Raw genomic sequence first — 25480 nt, forward strand, 5'->3', positions numbered from 1 at the left:
TAGGAAACAAATACACTGGCTTTGAGTATATTCTGGACTTTCTTTTGATTCCAACAGGATCATTCCACGTAGTAATTCAGTGAAGTAAGGAAAATCAGGGAGTTTTTCCATTATCCCAAGTCCTTAGTTGAAACCGATTTCATATAAACAGAGTCTGTGAACTAATACACTTGATGTTAAACATGCTGTAGGGGGAATGAATCTCTTAATCAACATATTTAGATGTGCAAATATAACTTTATTTTTCTGTAATTTAATTTTTAAATAATTGTGCTGCTGATCTATAATTTACATATCATGAAATTCATCCTTTTAATGTACAATTCACTGGTTTTTAGCATATGAACGAAGTTGTGCAACCATCAACATTATTTAATTTTAGAACATTTTCATCACCCAAAAAATAAACTTTATATCCATTAGCAGTCATTCCCCACCTCCTGTCTCTGTTAATTTGTCTATTCTGGACTTTTTATAAATTGAATTGTATAATATATAGTATTTTAAACTGGCTTCTTTCACTTAGCATAATGTTTTCAAAGTTCATCCATGTAACACTACTTCATTACTCTTTATTGACAGATAATATTCTATTTACAGATATATCACTTTTGTTTAACCATTCATCATTTCATGAGTATTTGGATTGTTTCCATTTTTTTGCTATTATGAATAGTGCTGCTACGAATATTTGTGTACCAGCTTTGGTGTATACACCTTTTCATTTTTCTTTGTTATATACTTAGGAGTGGAATTGCTGGGTCATAAGATAACTATGTTTAAAAAAACAAGGAAGAGAAATAGAAGAACAAAATTAAAAAGATAACTGTGTTTAACATTTTGAGGGACTGTTTTCCATTTTACAGTCCCACCAGCAATGCACAATGGTTCCAGTTGCTATACAGCCTCACCAACACATGTTATAGATTTCTTTCTATTTTAATCATCCTAGTGGATATGAAGTGGTATCTCATTGTGGTTTTGATTTGTATTTCTTTAATGACTATTGATGTTGAGAATCTTTTCTTATGTTCATTGGCCACTTGCATATCTTCTTTAGAGAAATGTCATTCAAATCCTTTGTCCATTTCTTTAAATAGACTATTTTTTTTAGAGCAGTGTTAGGTTCACAAAAAATTTGAGAGGATGGTGCAGAGAATTTCCATATACTTTCCCCCAAATACAGAGCTTCTTTAATCATCAACATTTGCACTGCAATGGCACATTTGTCACCATCAGGGAACCTACATTAACACATAGTTGTCAACCAAAGCCCATAGTTTACATTAGGGTTCACTCTTGGTGGTGTACATTCTATGCATTTGGATGAATGTATAATGACATATTTATATGTCCACCATTATAATATCATACAGAATATTTTTCCTACCCTAAGAATCCTCTGTGATTTTCCATTTATCCCTTCCTGCTCCCAACCCTTGCAACTCCTCATCTCTTTTATTCTCTCCATAATTTTGCCTTTTCCAGAATGTCATATAGATGGATTCATATAGTATGTAGCCTTTTTAGATTGGCTTCTTTCACTTAGTCATATAAATTTAAACTTCTTCCATGTCTTCTCGTGGTTAAATATTTTTTTCTTTTTTTTCTTTTTTCTTTTTTTTTCGAGACAGAGTCTCACTCTGTTGCCCAGGCTGGAGCGCAGTTGTGTGATCTCAACCCACTGCAACCTCCGCCTTCTGGGTTCAAGCGATTCTCCTGCTTCAGCCTCCTGAATAGCTGGGACTACAGGTGCACACCACCACGCCCAGCTAATTTTTGTATTTTTAGTAGAGACGGGGTTTCACCATGTTGACCAGGCTAGTCTCAAATTCCTGACCTCAGGTGATCTGCCCGCCTTGGCCTCCCAAAGTGCTGGGATTACAGGCATGAGCCACCACACCCAGCTTAATATTTCTTTTTAGTGCTGAATAATATTCCATTAAGTTTATTTGGTTGCTTCCAAATTTGGGCAATTATGAATAAAGCTGCTATAAATATTCTGCACGGGTTTTAATGTGGACATACATGTTCAGCTTATTTGGGCAAATACCAAGCAGCACTACTGCTGGATTACATGGTGAGAATATGTTAGTTTTATAAAAAACTAAACTGTGTTGCAAAGTGGCTATACCATTTTGCATTGCCTCCATCAAGGAATGAGAATTCTTTGCCCATTTTCTAATTGGGTAATTTTTCTTTTCTATTGTTGCATTTAAGACTTTTAATAAGTATATTCTAGACACAAGTCCCTTATCATTCTGATTGCTGGGTCTCCTCAAGTTCCCTGGATCTTGTTGCCATAGCTGCATCTCTCTTGGCCACATGGGAGAAGCATCCTGCTGTTTCAAATGCCATGACATGCTGGGAAGCCTGAGGATTTAGTGATACTTTTCTAGGTTCATCTACAAAGAAGGATACCTACAGGTCTTTCTAATCTATGGCTCTACCTCCATGGAAGGTGAGACAAACCATCTCTTACACTGGTATGTGATTTACAATCTTTTCTTTTAGCCCTAAGCTTTGTGTCCTAACTCATTCAGGTTTTTGAGGTTTAATACTCAGAAACCAGTCTGTAGAATTCAAACTTTTCTCTCAAATTATTGTCTCTGCTATCAAGTTTAAAATCTATTTTAAAATTCAAAAGCGAGAATTTGATTTCTTTTTTTTCTGCCTCCACGATACCTCTGTTTGAGTTTGAAAGGAGGCAGACGCCAGGATATAATACTGCAAAACTATCATCTTGCTATATAAAATGGTTGTCTAAAAGCAAGCTGAGACTAAACAGGTACAAGTTGCACAGGTAGTGAAGTTCAGTGAGAGCAAGTGATGCAAGAGTCATTCTGAAGAGTGAACAGCAACTTTGCTTTGTATTCCAACTCCATAGTCATAGGTTCTGCAATTGGAAGTAGCTTAAGCAAAGAGGGGAATACATTTTAAGGATATGGTGATGTCTTACAGAACCGCAGGACCAGAAAGCCGTTAGGCCTTGGGAATAAATGGAATCAGGAACTCAAATATAATCACACTCTTCACCTTTTCTGGTTCACAAAATTACTGAAAACTCTCATTTTTTGCAGTTCCTAGTGGCATTTAAAGATAATCTGATCTTTCTTTCTAAACTACACTTCCAAAATTCCCAGAAAAGGACAGTTTCCCAAATTGAGTAAATGTGGCCAGGGCAAGGGGAATGGAGGCAAATCCCACTGTAATAACATAGACATTTTCATGGTTACCAGGCAAATGGTGTGGTAGAGATGGGGAAAATTTAAAAAATTAATTTGCAAAACAGGTGAATCTGGCAGGTGCTCTCTTTGTTTTTCCTGGCTGCATGTAGTTGAAAGTTCAAACCTCTTAGACCTTCAAAATCTCCCTTTAATCTGTTTTTCCTACTTTTTCTGTTAACCCTGTATCATTCTCTACACTCTGAATCTAGAAGCACCAACCTACTTTCTCTTCCTGGAATGCACTGTGCTCTTCATGCCTATCAGCCTTTATACAGGTTTCTTCTTAGTTTGGAATGCCATTTTCTCCCTAGTCTGCCTGGTAACTTCTAGTCATCTTTTAGGTCTAGCTCAGAGTTATATCTGGAAACACTTGACTTTCACATAAGAGTTTATTGCTCTTTTTGTGTTTCATTTTGTTTGCACTATTCTAGGACCCCTATCACATTGGATTGTAGTTGCCTAATCTGTCTCTTTTCTCTACCAACCTGGACATTTTAGAAGTAAAACTGTGCCTTGATCTTATTTGTCTCAATGGTGGCTTGTCATTGGGTTGTACGTAGCAGAGGTTCAATAAAATTCTCATCAGTTATTATTTTTCTCTTTTTCTCCCCGACCTGAATAATCTCAGTACCCCCAGCTCCCTAAACTATCAACAAATAGAAAAAAAGCTCTATTCATTTTTATCCTTGTTCTTTACTCTCTTTAGTTTAAACCCAAATTTGACTATGTAAATGTAATTTCATTTTGTTACCCCTTTCCTTCATTAAAACAAAAATACCCTTCATGCACATGCAAAACACTCTACCCCACACTATTAAAACAGCAGAAATGAACACTAACAAAAGCCAAGATAAAAAATTTCCCCAATGTTGAATTTTTGGACTTAGTGTGAGAGTAGGAAAAATGGAGACATAATTCTGGTTCTCCCTTTGGCAGCTTTCAATTACTGTTTCTCAGTCTCAGTCAGAAAACACATCTCTCTGCCTCTCCTTTCGCCCCATTTCTACTCTCCTCCCTTGCTCCTGTGCAAAACCAAAGATGGGTTGAGAGGCAAGGCAAAATGGAAGAGGAACGTTCTTTTCCTCCACTCCTGCTTCATTCTCTCCCACTTTCTTCTTCAAATTATGTTTTGGGACCATCCTTCCCCATCCTCCCATTTTCATCTGATGGACACACTGTCTCTGTTGTCTCTTGTCATATTTGATTTTATGATATTTCATGTTTTACGTGCTTTTTTTTTTTTTAGTAAATTCATGGACAGAGAATGTATCCTGGTAAACACTTAGATTAAAACAAATTTACATAGTTGATTACTATAAATGAAAATTAGTGACTCAAATTCTCCAGGTTTCTAAGCTACTTAGACTAAGCCAATCAGGTAATTTTTGCTACTTCTGGGCAAAATGTATCTGAATTCCTATTCAGTGGATTTGCAGGATGAAATCTAAGTTTACCTCTTTCATCTCTCATTTAAATGCGGAAAAACGAAATCAATAAAAATCTATATATGCTTATTAAGCATTTTAAGGAGGGTGTGAATAAGGAGCGAAAGCTTTGAGCAGTGACTACAGCAGTTTTTCTAAAGTCCAAACAATAACCAATGCCAATCAGTAGCTCTCTTCACTTCTCACACAATAATAGAGACAAGAGAAGATAAAAAAGGGTTACATTTAAAAAAAGTATGGATGTTAAAATGAAAAAAAAAAAAAAAAATTGGAAATGGCACTGTAAATGACACTGGAAAAGATCGCCTCCTGGCACCGCGTGGAACTTTGCAGACTCTGGTCCTCACCCGAGACCCGCATGGCTGACCTCGGGGAGGCTCCACCCCAGAAACTATTTCATTGGCGTCCCCTCTGCCCCACGCTTCCCCTCTTCCGCATGCGCACAAGGAGAAGAAGCCGGCCAGCTCGTCACGTCGCCTTCCCCGCCCCTAAATTTCCAGTTCCGATTGGTCCGTTTCATGGGACCGCCCCTCTGGCTCGACCAATGTGGAAGCCTCCTCGGGTGCTTCGCCCTCCCTGCAGGCGGTGTGCGGCTGCATAGCCTGAGAACCCTGGTGGTGAGCGGGGATGGCGCTTGTGGCGGCGGCTGCCGGCTGGCTACTCAGGCTCAGGGCGGCAGGGGCTGAGGGGCACTGGCGTCGGCTCCGTGGCGCGGGGCTGGCGCGGGGCTTTCTGCACCCCGCCGCGACTGTCGAGGATGCGGCCCAGAGGCGGCAGGTGGCTCATTTTACTTTTCAGCCAGATCCGGAGCCCCGGGAGTACGGTGAGCCAGGGACTGACTGCCCACTCGGTCCCGCTGCAGCCCGGACTCCCAGGCTCGCAGGCGCCCGCGAGGGGCAGGGGCCGGCAGGCTGCAATCCTTGCATCCCAGCTTATTAACTGCCTGACTCTCTGGAACCTCCTTGCCCCAGGGTCTAACTGTGATTCGCTTCTTGCTCTATTTTTGTGACTGTTCCGCCCTCGAGACGCAGTCCCCCCTCCCCCGCAACTTTGAGATGTGTGAGAGGGCATACTGCCACCTGGAAGAGCCTGAGGGTGGAGGGGTGGTGCCCAGGGAACGCGTCCCCTTTCTCTGTCCTCCGCCCTTGCTTTCTCAACCCAGGCCTTAGGTGTTGTTCCAGCCTGCCCGGGACTGGGCCACTAGCTTAGGTAGAGGCATTTAAGAGAGAGAGATATATATAGCTTTATATATATCTTTTAAATATATATATTATATATATCTTTATATATGTTTTTTATATATTATATATAAAGATATATATATAAATATATATAAAATCAATTCGGTTACTTAGTCCCTTGGTTTCTTCTTACCTACAGAAATATGTGTGTGTGTGTGTATATATATATATATATATATGTCCCTTGGTTTCTTCTTACCTACAGAATTCTGAGTAATTGAATTGATTTTCCCAAGGTCACAGAACAGGTCCTTTCTAGAGATGAGAAAGAATTCAGACTGTCTACTTGAGCTTAGTACTGAGCTTGTCCTGGGCTGTGCTGCCACTTAGCCAAGGAGGTGAAGGTGATGGGAAGAGGAAGCCATGGGAAGGGCATGTAGCAAACTCCTCATAGTATGACTATTGCATGATTTTTACCATTTCTGCAAGTTTCACGTAATGTCTCTTATCAGAATATCAGATCCAGTGTCTCTCATCAGAATATCAGGAAACTGTAGGGAAACATGTATTGCTTCCTTGTCTGATAACTTCTCACGTGCATGCTAGAGCTGACGTTTTTGGAAGTGTGTCTTTTCTTGTGGATACGAATGAACAGTTATTGAGTGCTTACCAGGGTCAGGCACTGTGTGTATGTTTCATCATCTCATTTAAGGATTAGGACAACCTTAAAAGGTTTGTAAAGTTTTTATTCCCATTTTGCAGTTAGGTTAATGGAAGTCTTGAGACAGTTTGTCCAGGATTACACAGATAAGTTAGTGGTAGCTCCAAAGCTCCAGCTTTGGAATCTAATTGATCAGATTCCAGAGCTTCCATTCTAAACAATGTACTAAGATGCGTGTAGATATAATTTACTTGGAGGGTGTCCCAGTATTGTGAAACAGTAGGTACCATAAAGGTTAATAGTAGGTGTTTTTTTTTTTTTTTTCCACCACCAAGATGAGCCCTCAATTCTGTCTTCAAAGCAAAGCAATTTTGGCCTAATACTTGAGAAATAGTCCACCTTTCCATAGTTGTAAACTTTCTAAAATCTAAGTAAAATGATATTATGTTATCATGATATATATCATGATATATATAAACTTGTTCTTATTTTAAAAATAATACAAACATATTAACAGATAATTTGGATAATGGATAAAAAGTAAAAAAAAAAAAAAAAAAAAAAAATTCTGCCGGGCGCAGTGGCTCACGTCTGTAATCCCAGCACTTTGGAAGGCGGAGGCAGGCGGATCACCAGGTCAAGAGATTGAGACCATCCTGGCCAACATGGTGAAACCCCATCTCTACTAAAAATACAAAAATTAGCTGGGCGTGGCAGCGCGCGCCTGTAGTCCCAGCTACTCGGGAGGCTGAGGGAGGAGAATCGCTTGAACCCGGGAGGCAGAGGTTGCAGTGAGCTGATAGTGTGCCACTGCACTCCAGCCTGGCGACAGAGCAAGACTCTGTCTCAAAAAAAATAGAAAAAACAAAAAAAACACAAACAAAAATCACCACCCACTGCAGTAAATATTGCTAACATTTGGGTGTATCCTTACAGGTATTTCCTTTTAGTTTAGTATTTTCCATACTTTTAGTTTTAATACAAATACAACTTATTTAGTCGGAAGGATTATCCTACAATTCACTGGAGTTTTTATAACCTTCTTGAGAATTTAGAAGAAATGTTCCATGGAGTAGAGATGCTACAAGTCTTTTACAAGTTCAATTCTTGACCCCGGAATCAGATTGTCCTAAGTTTGATCTTGTCTTGGCTGTCTATAACTTTGGAGTTACTACTTATCCTCTATAAGCCTCAGTTTCTTTATATGTAAGGGGTTAATAATAATACCTACTTCAGAAGGTTGTTATGAGGGCTACATAAAACAATGTCTATAATATACTTAACACTGTTTGACTACTGAGAATCAAGCATTCAGTCAATAAGTGGAACCTTTAAATAATTACCATTATGTTTTTATTGTTAAAATTTTGCAATTTTATAAATAATGCAGATACAAGCATTTCATGCATATGGGTTTTATGTATCTGAGATTATTTCTTTAGGATAGAGTCCTGAATACTTTAATGGATTTTAAGTGCGTAGTTCAAATTTATACCCCAGTTTATACCCCATAATATGTATAATAGTGTGAGTATTGGATATTAATGCTAAAATTAGGTGTGTTCATGTACACTCTTGGATATTTTGTGCTAATTGTACTTTGTTTTAATTTTTATTTGTTTCATTTCCGTTGAGGAATATTTTCCCAAGTTTTTGTTAAATTGATTTATTTTTACTTAAGAATTGAATATTAGATGTATTTACATATTTTTAAAAGTATACTCAGTTTTTTTCCTATCAATACTATCACCATTATTGCATAGCTGCTCTTTTCCAGGTGTTGTGTTAGACATCAGTTTATAATCTTCACAGTAACCTTGTGAACTAGACAATATTATGCTCATTTTAAAGATGAGAAAATTGAGGCTCAGAAATGTTAGTACTTACCCAAGTCTGGTAAGTAGCAGAGCCAGAGTATGAATCCTGATGTGTCTGACTCCAAAGCCTCCCACACTACTTATATACTAAGATTTTGTCTATTAAAAAATATTGAAGAACATACTAACTTTCTGCTTTTCACATGTCCTGCAAATACTTTTCACTCTTTTATTTTGGTTGTTTTGACTATAAAAGGTACTGCTTAAATAGGAGGTAGTCAGATTAGACTCTGAGTTGGTGACACTTATGCTGCTTTATGCTGGCATGTTTGCTGCCTTTATTACACTGTGTTATTCTCTGAGAACAGTTCATCCTGGCTTCTCCATGCCCCTGATTCTTGAGCATTGTATGGATGTGAGTTTGTTTATTCAGTCATTCTCTGCATTTTTATTTTCTCCTGGATGCCAGACTCTCTGCTAGCTGCTAAGGATGTGATCATGGACCTGTCGGAGGGTAATCTGAACCTTCTTTTTGGACACTTTGTATCCCCTATCTGTCAGGAAATTCGAACTTTTTATAGTATTTTCATCCAGGATTGGGCTATACACAAGGAGATCATCCATATACTGGAGTATACTCCCATTTCTTAATTGCAGACCCCTCAGATCCCTCTCTAAGGCCCAGGCAAAGCAATGGGGGCTATCCTGAAAACGCTGAGGGAGAACTGTCCAAGTGTATTGTTGTTTTTCTCTGGTATTAGGATTTTCCCATTTAAAGGCAAAAAGGTATTGGGATTCTGGGGCCAGAGGAATGGAAAAGGAAGCATCTTTTAGGTCTAGGACTGAGAACCATTTAGCATCCCTTGGCACCTGAGCCAGGAGGGTATATGGATCTGCCACCAATGGGTGGACCTACTAGTGGGTCTTAAGAGCCCATGGGTAAGTAATACCTCAGCTGTGGATGCTTGGCCTTTCCTTGCTTCCAGCTTAATAGGGTATTGTTGTTGATTGGGAAAATAAATAGCTAGGGGTCTTACAAAATACAGCTTAAAAGCTGTATTTTGGCTGGCACTGCTGTTTTAGCCTTCCTTGGTTTTCCAGTATACCATGCCAGTGTGTTAACCTGTTTATTATTGTGGTCTGGGACAGTGTCTGTATTTTCGACTATTAGCAATTTCACCAGATGATGCTTAAATTGTAGTAGTGCCCCTATTTTAACCATAATATCTCTTTTTAACAGGGGGCCTAGGCAGCTTGATACTACTAGAAATTACTGTTGGAAGATTTGTTTCTCAAATTGACAAATCAAAGGAGGAGTAAAGGATCTTATTTGTGGCTTTCCTTCCATTCCCATAATGGTCGTGGACTGGGAGGAAAGTTTTCCTACATAAGTAGTAAGGAAAGAAACTGAATTTGTATTGAAAAGAAACTGAATTTGGGTGCCCATGACGTCCAGAGTTACCTGGGGGCTCCTCAGTAGTAATTACAATGTTCCTGAACAGGGGCAGTGAGGAAGACCCCGGGTTGCTTCAGTCTTCATCTAATTTCTCTTTTGCACTGCTAGAGTTTTGCCTTATTGAACCCCTTGGTGGGAGCAGGGCCAGTCAATCTTCAGTGCCAGGGGTCGTAACTGATGCCCTCGCATTTTTGGCAGGGGACTGGCAGGGGCTTAATACAGTCCTTTATCCAATTCTTGTTTTTCTTGCATTTGAAGCAAGAGTCTTTGCTGTCCAGATTATCAGAGGCAAGCCAAATCAACCAAATTCCAAGTGGCTGGTGTGCTCCATCAATTCCTGCAGGCCTGAAATAGGTAGCCTAGGAATTCCAAATAAATAGAACACATGATGACTTGCTGGAAATTCGCAGGAAACAAAATAACTATTCTCAGAACCAAATAAAAGCCTTCCACTAGAAATTAAAAAATGTCTATGGTTTTATATATATGCATACACAAGTAAAACCCAAAGGAGAACAAATAGCAAACAAATGAAAATTAGAAGCAAAAACAAATAGACAGGAAACCATCTCTAAATTTTTCCTATTAAGTCTACCGTGGGGGCTACAGTGTTACCCAGAGCCCCCCAGAAATCCACATAATGAATATTTTATTCCTGATACACAATTCAATATCCTTAATTCCACCAGTATCACCATACATACTGTGCAATGAAGAAATTCACTGTAGGCACATGACCAGTAAGTACTCCAGTGCCAGCTTGTTTAGTAAAGTTATACTTCAGTCATGTGAACTTGAAAATTGCTTAATTTACTTAATTTATGAACGCTCCTTTAATTATAAGCCAATCTGGTAGACACAACATATAACAATAAGTGTACATACAAATAAACACATCTAGACATGTATACACAAACACAAATGAAGATCCAATAGCTTTTACCTTGGAACTCTAGCCATGAGATAGCAATATAAGCCCACTGGTTTTTCTGTTTGACCCAATGAGTAATCCAGTGAAGGCTGTGAACCAAAATTTCAGGTCAAGCAGTTTCCATGGTAGTTTGATTTTTAAAGGCCAAACCTCCCCAGACTCCAAATACTGGGGCTGAACAGCACCAAAGGAGAACACCACATGCTAACCAGGCCAACCCTACTTAGAACAGCAGCACAAAAGCTGGATACGTGCACCTCCATCCCACCTTCCCATTCAACAGCAAACTCCAGAATTCCAAGCAATACTGGGCCAAACAGTATTGCAAAAGAATATCAAGTTTACTGAATCCTTATTTCCCATGACTATATCAAACACACACAAACAATGACTGGAGCACAGTCCAACTGCTGCACCAACAAACAAGCCCCAAGAGTGTCCAAACTGTCCCGTTGTCACCTGCGAGAGAAAATTCCAAGGAGGCCTTTGTGCTAGACCTCAAAACCTCTGCCGAGGGTGTCCCCTTTGGAGAGGTTCAGGTCTGGAGTTGGATCCCCCGGGGTGTTCCCCTTTGGGATCCAATCTTAGAGTGTCAGACGTCTCTGACCTTAGTTGGGCATGGGTGCTGCTTTGTATGTTTTCCCTCCAGAGGTGATGGCCTACTATGAAATTTGTTTTGTCCCTGGATGAAAGCCTCAACTTCTAGCATACTTATGGTTTGATAAGACCATGCTTTCCCTTGCTTCCCGTTCCACTAGAGTGTTAGCCATGGACTTTAATGATAGGAACTGGAGGTGGGTGCATTTCTTTTGTCCTTAGCAAGTCAGATAGAATAGGAGAAAGGTCAAAACTCCTAAGAGACATTATTGTTTGCCATTACTGGTTAACTCTATAGGATAATTTGGCATAAGAACCCTGTAGGAGAATTTAGCATAAGAAAACAAAGTTTAAGTCACCTGAAACATGTGAATTCACCCTGGATGAGCTGCCGTGGCCAACTGCAACACATAAGGATCATGGACTATAGCTGGAAAAGATAGAAAAGAGTCCTCTCCTTCCCCTTCCTGGTATGGGCAGCTATCCCCCTTGGCCTTCAGGTAACACTGGAAAGTGGCCCCGGTCAGTTGCCCACAATTATCAGGGAGCTACTAGGAAATGGCCACTGAAAGACTGAAAAAGAAAAAAGGGAAAGGACTCAGGCCTCTCACCCAAACTGGGCGGTGGTGGTCAGGTGCTTCCACATAGAAAACTCTTGGTTTCACTGGAGAGTGGCCCCGGCCAGAAACCTGCAGTTGCCTCTGTGCTTAGGCATTGTGTGCTGAAGGGCCCAAGTTGGAAAGGGAAAAGAGAAAAAAGCATTCCCCTGTATGGAGCAGAGAGGAAAAGGAGAAGAAAAATAAATCTCCAATTTTGGGCTTACCTCCCGGCCGGCTTTCCAAAATACATTACTGGTGGAGGATGTCCAGGTTCTTGGCATTTTGAACAAAGAATTGGACAAAAGGCACAAAGAAAGCAAGGAAAAAATGAAGCAACAAAAGCAGAGATTTATTGAAAACAAAAAGTGCACTCCACAGGGTGGGAGCCAGCTGGAGCAAGTGGCTGAAGATTGCAGGTTACAGAATTTTCTGGGGTTGGTCACTTTCCGCAACCAATCAGAAGCTGAAGTGAAGTTACAAATTTATACCCTATGCAAATGTCTAATTGGTCGCAGAAAGCAACCATTCAGAGGCTGAAGTGAAGTTACAAAGTTATACTCCTATGCAAATGAAGACTTGGCCCATGACTAGCCTGATTGGTTGTGGGAGGGGATCAATCAAAGGTACTTCGAATTTTTTCATCTGCCACGCAGAAAAGGGGCAGGAGGATTGCAAAGGGAGTGGCCTCTGGTCCTTTTGTTACTTGGGCATGGGAAGTTGGGGTTGGGGTTTTCCTTTTGATTTAGTTCTAGGAAGTCAGCATGAGTTGGCCTTAGGTTCCCTGTCTCTAGACCCTATTCTGCCTCAAAGGAAAGAAATGGCAGGCTCTGAAATAGAATATAGTAGTGCTAGATTTTTTTTTTTTTTTTAAATACAGGGTCTCACTCTCTTGTCTAGGCTGAAGTGCAGTGGCTCAATCATGGCTCACTGCAGTCTCTACTTTCCAGGCTCAGGTGATCCTCATACTCAGCCTCCAGGGTAGCTGGGACTACAGGCATGCACCACCATGCCTGGCTAATTTTTTGTAGTTTTTGTAGAGACAGGGTTTCACCATGTTGCCCAGGCTGGTTTTGAACTCCTGGGCTCAAGCAGTCCTCTTGCTTTGGCCTCCCAAAGTGCTGAGATAAAAGGCATGAGCCACCACGCCTGGCTAGTGCTGCTAGATTTGAGCTATATTTTGGAAGTAGGATTTGATAGGTTGGATGTGAAGGATGAAAACAAGGAAGATATTGAAGATACCTCACTGGTTTGTGGCACGGGAACCTGGGTGGAGGGTAGTGCTGTTTGCTAAGATGGAAAAGATTAGTTTTGGGAGCCGACACAAGAGTTCAGTTTGTGCTTGTTGAAAAGCTCAAGAAACTCAAGTGGAGAACGGATGACTATTGGATATAAAATTCAGGAGTTCGGAGGAGAGGCCTGGCTGGGTTGGAGATAACCATATGGGAGTCACCAACATATAAAGGGGGTTTTAAAACCACTTGGAGATTGAGTAGAGGAACCAGCTTAAAGGAAGGGAAGCACCATTGTTTCTTGACAGAAGTTACCAGATGCCCTGAGATGGGGCAACCCAGGGACTCTAGACCCAGTCTCTTCAACTTTACACTTTTGTTCCTCTCACTTTTGTTGTCTTTAGTTGACCCTTCCTCATCCTCTGCCAATACCATTTACTTCCTTTCTTATTATGGATATGTGATATACACTGGCACCTTACAAAGGCAATTGCCTTTATGGATCTTTCATTTCATTTTTTTTAAGAGAAGGGGTCTTGCTATGTTGCCCAGGTTGAAGTGCAGTGGCTGTTCACAGCCACAACCATCATGTACTACAACCCTGAACTCTCCTGGGCTCAAGAGATCCTCCTGCCTCAGCCTCCTGAGTAGTTGGGACTATAGTCACATACTACTGTGCCTGGCCCATTTACATTTTAATACAAAATGTTCTGTCCCTGACATTTGGGTTCTCCTTCAGTCTTATTTTTTGAAGTAGATGCTGGCTAACTCTTCAGTAGAGTTTAGAATAAGATAGAGATACATACCTGGTCAATAGAAAGGGATTCCTGGAGAATAGGGTATGTGGAGGGAGGGTAGAGGTTTTGTTGGGGAAAACAGGTAGTTTCTTAGTATCGTGTTGTTTCATGATGTGAATTAGTGCCAGATTGTTTCATTGACATCATTCATCATGCTTCACCAGGCATATACTGATTGTCACTTGTGTGTTAGGCACTGTGATAAATGCTGGGGTTTTTTTTTTTTTTGAGACAGAGTCTTGCTCTGTCACCCAGGCTGGAGTGCAGTGGCACAATCTTGGCCCACTGCAGGCTCTGCCTCCCAGGTTCTCGCCATTCTCCTGCCTCAGCCTCCCAAGTAGCAGGAACTACAGGCACCTGCCACCACGCCTGGCTAATTTTTTGTATTTTTAGTAGAGACGGAGTTTCACCATGTTAGCAAGGATGGTCTCAATCTCCTGACCTCGTGATCTGCCCTCCTTGGCCTCCCAATGCTGGTGTTTCTAAGAGGAATGTGAGAGGATGTGCTGTAACACACAGGTCTATATCAATAACTAGGCAGCACAGAGGAAAGCCAGTGCTGAATGTATTGGCACAACCTTCACTTTCTGCAAGTAGTCCCTAATTTTCTGTATCATAGCTGTATATTTTTGTGTGTTTGGGTCTAAGCTATAAATCCACTCACTGACCATGTGCTCTGCTCTTGGCCTTATTTATTTCTGGAGATGGCTGACATTTGCCCTTTTCCTCAGATGCTCTATCCCTGTGGGAGGCTTCTCTTTCCCTTTAACACTACTGCATACTGCATAGTTGTTAAATACCTACCCCATCAGACTGTTGATGCAATAACACCTCTCATTTGCCCCCCTCCTTCTGCAGTTTGTCTTTGAATGTGACATTGGTAGGTCTTTTTTCTTACACATTTCTTTCTCTTTAAGTTGTTCGTTAACATTTTTCTTTTAGTTTCCTTAAACGTTTATTGAAACAGTGTTTGCATGTGTTTGTTCATTCATTCATTCAACAAATATTTATTTAGCACCTATTACATGTCAGGCCCTGTTGTGAGCACTGAAGACACAGCTCTGATCAAAAGCATTTAAGGATACCAGTCCTCTTGGAGCTTATGTTCCATTATGGTCTTTACATTCTGCCTATATGTCACCTCATTTTTTCAGCAATGCTGATGACCTGCATATTCATGATTCTTTACTTAGTACAATTTCAAGTAAACAACTCGATGCCAGCCACAGAGCCCTGTTTTAACAATAGGCAACCATTAACTTGCATCCTTGATATAGGAGAAAGTGTGCTGCTGTATTTTGTTGTTTTTTGTTTTGCTATATCTTTTTATCTTGAAAAAGAATTACCAGTCTGGTTTTAAAATGTAGCAGTCATTTATTAGTACTGTGTGATTGCATAATGTGGTAACTGTGCTTAATAAATTTTTAGTGATGTATATAGATTATTTTTTAACAGTCTTACCAGCAGTACAGCTTTGGTTAGCACATGCTATAAGTAGGTTATCTTACTATGGCAGACATAAGCATAGTCTATGAATAGTCTTTGATGTAACCTCTAGGAGAATAAATAACTCTAAAGAAAATATGTATTAAAAAGATATTACCTGTGAATAACTTGGGATTTCTTCTTGCCTTGTCCACAAGTCATGCTGTAACTTTAAAAAAGAATTGAAAAGTAAATGCTGCTCCATTAAAATTTGTCATTTAAAACTTAGAAAAGTATCTGGTAGAATAGCAATTAATTCAAAACCCTAAAATTTTGAATCTATTTGAAAAACTATTCAGGAGTGAAAGTTTAGGTATTCACATGGAAATAATTACCTTTAAATACCCTTAATGGTAAATTATTTTATACGAGATGAATAGATTCTTTGTGGTTATCAAGCAATAATTGAAATGTTTACTTTGTATGATTTTTATTATTAAAGTCTTTGCTTCCTCCCTACTAATAACTTGCTGAGCATCAGTGCAATAAGATGTCATGTCATTCAGTATTAATCTGAATGTTCAGCAGACTTAAATAGCAACTTAGATATTTAGACATTTTGTTGGGAATAGGCCCCCAAATCTGGCCATAAACTGGCCCCAAAACTGGCCATAAACAAAATCTCTGCAGCACTGTGACATGTTCGTGATGACCATGACACCCAGGCTGCAAAGTTGTGGTTTTACCGGAATGAGGGCAAGGAACACCTGGCCCACCCAGGGCAGAAAACCGCTTAAAGGCATTCTTAAACCACAAACAATAGCATGAGCGATCTGTGCCTTAAGGACATGCTCTTGCTGCAGATAACTAGTCCAACCCATCCCTTTGTTTCCTGTAAGGAATACTTTTAATTAATCTATAATCTATAGAAACAATCCTTATCACTGGCTTGCTGTCAATAAATATGTGGGTAAATCTCTGTTCGAGGAGGCTCTCGGCTCTGAAGGCTGTGAGACCCCTGATTTCCCACTCCACAACTCTATATTTCTGTGTGTGTGTCTTTAATTCCTCTAGCACCGCTGGGTTAGGGTCTCCCCAACCAAGCTGGTCTCAGCACATTTTTATTCTGGCTAGGTTCTTAGCTATGGAAATCCTCATAGACAAGTCAAGATCTTACTTTATGAAATGTATGCAATAGGAGAGTCAGTGGGATGTCATTGTGATTGGGAAAAATGTTTACCCAAAACTATTATCTTCTGAAGCTGGGCACCAATAAATACTTGAAGAATATTTATAAAATCGAGAAGGATTTAAGGAAAGTACAGGCCTACCTCGGACATATTGTGGGTTTGGTTCCAGACCACTACAATAAAATGAATATTGCAATATAGTGAATATTACAATAAAGTGAGTCACACAAATGTATTGGTTTCCCAGTGCATATAGACATGTTTACATTGTACTGTAGTCTAGAAAGTGTTCAATAGCATTATATCTAAAAGATCAATGTACACACTTTAATTAAGAAATACTTTATTGATAAAAATTGCCAACAATCATCTGAAACTTTGGCAAGTCATAATCTTTTTGCTGGTGGAGGGTCTTGCCTTGATGTTGATAGCTACTGACTGATCAGGGTAGTGGTTGCTGAAGGTTGTGGTGGCTGTGGCAACTTCGTTAAAAAAAAAAAAAGACAACAATGAAGTTTGCTGCATTGATAGAATCTTCCTTTCATGACAAATTTCTCTGTAGCATGAGATGCTGTTTGATAGCATTTTACCACAGTAGAACTTTTTTCAGAATTGAAATCAATTCTCCCAAACCCTGCCACGTCTTTATCAGCTAAGTTTATGTAATATTGTAAGTCCTTTGTTGTCATTTCACAGTGTTCATGGCATCTTCATCAGCAATAGATTTCATCTCAAGGATCCACTTTTTTTTGAATTCATAGAAAGTAATAGATTCCATCTCAAGACTCCACTTTCTTTGAGTTCTTCAGGTTGCATCCGTAAAGAGCAACTCCTCATCCATTAAAGTTTTATCATGAGATTGTAGCAATTTAGTCACATCTTCAGGCTGCACTTCTAGTTCTCTTGCTATTTCTACCATGTCTGCAGTTACGTTCTCCTCCGAAGTTTTGAATCCCTCAAAGTCATCCATGAAGCTGGGCATGGTGGCTCATGCCTGTAATCCTACCATTTTGGGAGGCCAAGCCTGGCTGATCATCTGAGCTAAGGAGTTTGAGACCAGCCTGGGCAACATGTGAGACCTGGGCTCTACTAAAAATACAAAAAAATTAGCAGGCATGCTAGCGCATGCCTGTAATCCCTGGGGTGGCTGTGGTGTGAGAATTGGTTGAACCTGGGAGGTGGAGGTTGCAAAAAAAAAAAAAAATAAAACGAATGAATGAATGAATAAATAAAGTCATCCATGAGGGTTGAAATCAATTTATTTCAAACTCCTATAAGTGTTGACTTCTTTTTTACTGTTTTTTGAGACAGAGTCTCACTCTATCACCCAGGCTGGAGTGCAGTGGTGTAATCTCGGCTCACTGCAACCTCTACCTCCTGGGTTCAAGTGATTCTTGTGCCTCAGCCTCCTGAGTAGCTGGGATTACAGGTGTGCAGCACCATACGGGGCTAATTTTTTGTATTTTTGGTAGAGGACGGGGTTTCGCCATGTTGGCCAGGCTGGTCTTGAATTCCTGGCCTCAAGTGATCCGCTCCCCTGTGGCCTCACAATGTGCTGGGATTTCAAGTGTGAGCCATCACGCCTGGCCAATGTTGACATTTTGAAATTTCATGAACCATGAACATTCTAAATGGCATCTAGAATAGTCAGTCCTTCCCAGAAGATTTTCAATTTACTTTGCCCAGATCCATCAGAGGAATCATTATTTATGGCAGACATAGCTTTACAAAATGTATTTCTTAAATAATAAGACTTGAAAGTAGAAATTACTCTTTGATCTGTGAGCCACAGAATTGATGTATTAGCAGGCATGAAAACAATGTTAATCTTTTTTTCCTATGTTTTTTTCCAATTTTTTTTATTATACTTTAAGTTCTAGGGTACATGTGCACAACGTGCAGGTTTGATACATAGGTATGTGCCATGTTGGTTTGCTGCACCCATCGACTCATCATTTACATTAGGTATTTCTCCTACTGCTATCCCTCCCCCAGCTTCCCAATCCCCCACAGGCCCTGGTGTGTGATGTTCCCCACCCTGTGTCCAAGTGATCTCATTGTTCAGTTGCTGCTTACGAGTGAGAACATGTGGTGTTTGGTTTTCTGTCCTTGTGATAGTTTGCTGAGAATGATAGTTTCCAGCTTCATCCATGTCCGTGCAAAGGACAAGAACTCATCATTTTGTATGGCTGCATAGTATTCCATGGTGTATATGTACCACATTTTCTTAATCTAGTCTATCATTGATAGACATTTGGGTTGGTTCCAAGTCTTTGCTATTGTGAATAGTGCCACAATAAACATACATGTGCATGTGTCTTTATAGTAGCATGATTTATAATCCTTTGGATATATACCCAGTAATGGGATTGCTGGGTCAAATGGTAATTCTAGTTCTAGATCCTTGAGGAATCTCCACACTGTTTTGCACAATGGTTGAACCAATTTACACTCCCACCAACAGTGTAAAAGTGTTCCTATTTCTCCACATCCTCTCCAGCATCTGTTGTTTCTTGACTTTTTAATGATTGCCATTCTCACTGGCGTGAGATGTTATCTCATTGTGGTTTTGATTTGCATTTCTCTGATGACCAGTGATGATGAGCATTTTTTCATGTGTCTGTTGGCTGCATAGATGTCTTCTTTTGAGAAGTATCTGTTCATATTCTTTGCCCAATTTTTGATGGGGTTGTTTGTTTTTTTCTTGTAAATTTGTTTGAGTTCTTTGTAGATTCTGGATATTAGCCCTTTTTCAGATGGGTAGATTGCAAAAGTTTTCTCCCATTCTGTAGGTTGCCTGTTCACTCTGATGGCAGTTTCTTTTGCCGTGCAGAAGCTCTTTAGTTTAATTAGATCACATTTGTCTATTTTGGCTTTTGTTGCCATTGCTTTTGATGTTTTAGTTATGAAATCCTTGCCTATACCTATGTCCTGAATGGTATTGCCTAGGTTTTCTTCTAGGGATTTTATGGTTTTAGGTCTAACATTTAAGTCTTTAATCCATCTTGAGTTAATTTTTGTGTAAGGTGTAAGGAAGGGATCCAGTTTCAGCTTTCTACATATGGCTAGCCAGTTTTCCCTGCACCATTTATTAAATAGGGACTTCTTTCCCCATTCCTTATTTTTGTCAGGTTTATTAAAGATCAGATGGTTATAGATGTGTGGCATTATTTCTGAGGCTTCTGTTGTGTTCCATTGGTCTAGATCTCTGTTTTGGTACCAGTACCATGCTGTTTTGGTTACTGTAGCCTTGTAGTATAGTTTGAAGTCAGGTAGTGTGATACCTTTAGCTTTGTTCTTTTTGTTTAGGATTATCTTGGCTATGTGTGCTCTTTTTTGGTTCCATATGAACTTTAAAGTAGTTTTTTCCAATTCTGTGAAGAAAGTCATTGGCAGCTTGATGGGGATGGCACTGAATCTATAAATTACTTTGGACAGTATGGCCATTTTCACGAACAGATTCTTCTTATCCATGAGCATGGAATATTCTTCCATTTGTTTGTGTCCTCTTTTATTTCATTGAGCAGTGGTTTCTAGTTCTCCTTGAAGAGGTCCTTCACATTCCTTGTAAATTGGATTCCTAGGTATTTTATTTTGTTTGTAGCAATTGTGAATGGGAGTGCACTCATGATTTGGCTCTCTGTTTGTCTGTTGATGGTGTATAGGAATGCTTGTGATTTTTGCACATTGATTTTGTATCTTGAAACTTTGCTGAAGTTGCTTATCAGCTTAAGGAGATTTTTGGCTGAGACGATGGGGTTTTCTAAATATACAATCATGTCATCTGCAAACAGGAACAATTTTACTTCCTCTTTTCCTAATTGAATGCCCTTTATTTTTTTCTCTTGCCTGATTGCAGCTAGAACTTCCAGCACTATGTTGAATAGGAGTGGTGAGAGAGGGCATCCTTGTCTTGTGCCAGTTTTCAAAGGGAATGCTTCCAGTTTTTGCCCATTTAGTATGATATTGGCTGTGGGTTTGTCATAAATAGCTCTTATTATTTTGAGATATGTTCCATCAATACCTAGTTTATTGAGAGTTTTTAGCATGAAGGGTTGTTACATTTTGTTGAAGGCCTTTTCTGCATCTATTGAGATAATCATGGGGTTTTTGTCATTGGTTCTGTTTATGTGATGGATTACGTTTATTGATTTGCATATGTTGAACCAGCCTTGCATCCCAGGGATGAAGCCCACTTGATCATGGTGGATAAGCTTTTTTTTGTGCTGCTGGATTTGGTTTGCCAGTATTTTATTGAGAATTTTTGCATTGATGTTCATCAGGGATATTAGTCTAAAATTCTCTTTTTTTGTTGTGTCTCTGCCAGGCTTTGGTATGAGGATAATGTTAGCCTCATAAAATGAGTTAGGGAGGATTCCTTCTTTTTCTATTGATTGGAATTGTTCCTAAAGGTGTCGAGGGAACCCACCCCCAATATTTTAACGTAGGTTCTTTCTATTTTCCGTAAGTGTTGGCTGGCTGATAAATAAAGAGAAAGAGTACAAAGAGAGGAATTTTACAGCTGGGCCGCCAGGGATGACATCCCATATTGGTAGGACCGTGATGCCCACCTGAGGCTCAAACCAACAAGTTTTTTTATTAAGGGTTTCAAAATTGGAGGGGGTTTAAAACAGGGAGTAGGTACAAAGATCACATGCTTCAAAGGGCAAAAAGCAGAACAAAGATCACATGCTTCTGAGGTAACAGGACAAAAGGCAAAACAGAACTACTGATAAGGTTCTAAGTTCAGCTTTGCACAAATTGTCTTGATAAACATCTTAAACAACAGAGAACAGGGTTTGAGAGCAGAGAACAGGTGTGACCACAAATTTACCAGCATGGAGTTTTTCCCCACCCTAATAAGCCTGAGGGCAGTGCAGGAGACCAGGGCGTATCTCAGTCCTTATCTCAACGACATAAGACAGACACTCCTAGAGCAGACCTTTATAGGCCTTCCCCCACCCCCCCCCCCAGGAATGCATTCCTTTCCCAGGGTATTAATATTAATATTCCTTGCTAGGAAAAGAATTTAGCAATATCTCTCCTACTTGCATGTCTGTTTATAGGCTCTCTGCAAGAAGAAAAATACGGCTCTTTTTGCCTGACCCCGCAGGCAGTCAGACCTTATGGTTGTCTTCCCTTGTTCCCTAAAAATCACTGTTATTCTGTTCTTTTTCAAGGTGCACTGATTTCATATTGTTCAAACACACATGTTTTACAATCAACTTTTACAGTTAACACAATTATCACGGTGGTCCTGAGGTGACATACATCCTCAGCTTACGAAGATAATGGAATTAAGAGATTAAAGTAAAACAGGTGTAAGAAATTATAAAAGTATTATTTGGGAACTGTTAAATGTCCATGAAATTTTCACAATTTATGTTCCTCTGTCATGGCTCCAGCCGGTGCCTCCATTGGGGATCCCTGACTTCCCGCAACAAGAAGGAATGGTACCAGCTCCTCTTTGTATCTCTGGTAGAATTCAGCTGTGAATCCGTCTGGTCCTGGACTTTTTTTAGGTGGTAGGCTATTAATTATTGCCTCAATTTCAGAGCCAGTTATTGGTCTATTCAGAGATTCAACTTCTCCATGGTTTAGTCTTAGGAGGGTGTATATGTCCAGGAATTTATCCATTTCTTCTAGATTTTCTAGTTTATTTGCATAGAGGTGTTTATAGTATTCTCTGATGGTAGTTTGTATTTCTGTGGAATCAGTGGTGATATCCCCTTTATCATTTTTTATTGCATCTATTTGATTCTTCTCTCTCTTCTTTATTAGTCTTTCTAGTGGTCTATCAATTTTGTTGATCTTTTCAAAAAACAAGCTCCTGGATTCATTGATTTTTTGAAGGGTTTTTTGTGTCTCTATCTCTTTCAGTTCTGCTCTGATCTTAGTTATTTCTTGCCTTCTGCTAGCTTTTGAATGTGTTTGCTCTTGCTTCTCTAGTTCTTTTAATTGTGATGTTAGGGTGTCAATTTTAGATCTTTCCTGTTTTCTCTTGTGGGCATTTAGTGCTATAAATTTCCCTCTGCACACTGCTTTAAATGTGTCCCAGAGATTCTGGTACATTGTGTCTTTGCTCTCATTGGTTTCAAAGAACTTCTTTATTTCTGCCTTCTTTTGTTTATTTACCCAGTAGTCATTCAGGAGCAGGTTGTTCAGTTTCCATGTAGTTGTGTGGTTTTGAGTGAGTTTCTTAATCCTGAGTTCTAATTTTATTGCACTGTGGTCTGAGAGACAGTTTCTTCTTATTTCTATTCTTTTGCATTTGCTGAGGAGTGTTTTACTTCTGATTATGTGGTCAGTTTTAGAATAAGTGTGATGTAGTGCTGAGAAGAATGTATATTCTGTTGATTTGGGGTGGAGAGTCCTGTAGATGTCTATTAGGTCTGCTTGGTGCAGAGCTGAGTTCACGTCCTGGATATCCTTGTTAACCTTGTGTCTCATTGATCTGTCTAATATTGACATTGGGATGTTAAAGTCTCCCATTATTATTGTTTGGGAGTCTAAGTCTCTTTGTAGGTCTCTAAGGACTTGCTTTATGAATCTGGGTGCTCCTGTGTTGGGTGCATATATTTAGGATAGTTAGCTCTTCTTTTTGAATTATGTAATGGCCTTTACCATTATGTAATGGCCTTCTTTGTCTCTTTTGATCTGTGGAAAACAACGTTAATCTTACACATCTCCGTTAGAGCTCTTGGGTGACCGGGTGCATTGTCAATGAGCAGTAATATTTTGAAAGGAATCTTTTTTTTCCTGAGCAGTAGTTTTCAACAGTGGGCTTAAAATATTCAGGAAACCCTGATATAAATAAATGTGCTATCATTCAGGGTTTGTTGTTTCATTGAAAGAGAACAGGCAGAGTGGATTTAGCATAATTCTCAAGGGTGCTAGGACTTTCAGAATGGTGAATGAACATTGGCTTCAACTTCAAATCACCAGCTACATTAGCCCCTTACAAAAGAGTCCACCTGTCCTTTGAAGCCAGGCATTGACTTCTCCTCTTTAGCTATGAAAATCCATGATAGCATCTTCCAATGGAAGATGTTTTGTCTCAATTGAAAAATCTTTTGTTTAGTATAGCCACCTTCGTCAATGATCTTAGTGAGATCTTCTGGATAATTTACTGCAGCTTCTCCATCAGCACTTTATGCTTCACTTTGCCGTTTTATGTACTGAGATGACTTGTCTTCTTAAACCTCATGAACCAAGCTCTGCTAGCTTCAGATTTTTCTTCGGCAGCTTCCTCACCTCTGTCAGCTTTCGTAGAATTGAAAAGAGTTACGGACTTGCCCTGGATTAGGCTCTGACTTAAGGGAATATCGTGTCTGATTTTATTTTCTATTCAGACCACTAAAATTTTCTTCATATCAGCAATAAGGCTATTTTGCTTTCTTATCATTTGTGTGCTCACTGGAATAGCACTTTACATTTTCTTCAAGAACGTTTCCTTTGCATTCACAACTAGGCTATTTGGTGCAAGAAGCCTAACTTTCAGACTCTCTGGACTTTCAGCATGCCTTCCGTACTTAGCTTAGTCATTTCTAACTTATGATTTAAAGTGAGAGATATGCAGCTCCTCCTTTAACTTGAAAACTTAGAGGTCACTGTAGGATTATTAATTGGCCTAATTTTCATATTATTATGTCTCAAGGAATAGGGAAGCCTGAAGAAAGGGAGAGATAAAGGGGAATGACTGGTCAGTGCATCAGTGAGAACACACACAACATTTATTGAGGTTACTAATGTAATTGTCTTGGGGTGCCATGGCAGAATGTCAGAAGGCTGTGGCACCCCAAGACACTAGTAACCTCAAATATCATTGATCAGAGATCATGATAACAGATGTAATAGTAATGAAAAAGTTTGAAATATTGTGAGAATTACCAAAATGTGATTCTGATGCTGATAGACTTACTTGATACAGGGTTGCTACAAAGTTTCCGTTTGTAAAAATTGCAGCATCTGTAGGGCAAAATAAAGTGAAGCACAATAAGACAAGGTATGCCTGTATCTATTAAGTGATATAGCCCTAGCCTGAAGAAAAATAAATTTTTAAGTAATCATGGACATGTGGTATGATTGTATATCTTTTGCCATAAGTGATATAAAATAATTTTTGAATAAATTCCTGTTATCTCCACCAAATATAAGAGTAGAAACAGGCTATGATTGTGGGCACAGAGGGCAGAGGACGTATCTGACTGGGGATTGCCAAGACCTGAAGCCTGGGCGTTCAGTACTGTTGAAAGGATCAGAGAGACATTAGATGCCAGAGTAGGCAGAACATCAGAAGTCTGGAGTATCGGTGGATAATGGAAGGAGGAAAGATGTCATATGTCAGAACCTGCTGTGGAGCAATGCCAGGCTAGGGAAGAAAATGGGTCTCCAGGAAAAGGACAAGTGACCAATGTCCCATGGTCAGACAGTTGAAGGCAACAGCAGTAGCTGTTGTGACCCACACTGGGAATTAGACCTTGACTGTTGGGACACACTAGGCTAATGAATAGCATGGAGGTTAGGTGGGCCGTGATCAGGGTAAGCAACAGGTATTGAAAAGATTTGTTATCAGCATGCTGTGGGTTAAGGCGACCACCAGCGTGTAGATCAGGCACTAGGATGAAGAGTGGGCCTCTCGATCAGGGGAGATTTAGGCTGAAGCCTTTCTGTGCTCTGAATTGTAATTTTGCAGAGGAGTTGACTTAAAGTTTTGGGATGACTGTGGGCACCTAGGCTTGAATCAAAGCTCCAATGTCATGATGTTTCTGAATTCTAACATTTAGAACATTATCAAATGAAGCTTTCCTATACCATTCAGAAGAGTACTAAGGTGAAGATGGAAGGACATGGACAGAGTCCAGAATCTGACAATGAATAGCTAATATTTATTCAGCACTCACTGCGTCAGGTACTGTTCTGAGT

The 25480-nt window shown here is 39.7% G+C and overlaps 1 protein-coding gene across 8 annotated transcripts in view; it reads left to right on the plus strand.

The window, feature by feature from the left end:
• The first annotated feature begins 5215 nt into the window (after positions 1 to 5215).
• Positions 5216 to 25480, plus strand: part of BCKDHB (branched chain keto acid dehydrogenase E1 subunit beta) — a 239714-nt gene continuing 219449 nt past the window's right edge. For 4 of the 8 annotated variants that reach the window (XM_054556884.2, XM_063724680.1, XM_054556885.2 and 1 more), the window contains exon 1: positions 5250 to 5495. In XM_054556884.2, the coding sequence (XP_054412859.2) occupies positions 5300 to 5495 (196 nt within the window). In that variant the 5' untranslated portion in view covers positions 5250 to 5299. 8 annotated transcript variants of the gene reach the window in all.

Source organism: Pongo abelii, chromosome 5, assembly GCF_028885655.2.
Source record: "Pongo abelii isolate AG06213 chromosome 5, NHGRI_mPonAbe1-v2.0_pri, whole genome shotgun sequence".
In the NCBI taxonomy this organism is placed as follows: domain Eukaryota; kingdom Metazoa; phylum Chordata; class Mammalia; order Primates; family Hominidae; genus Pongo; species Pongo abelii.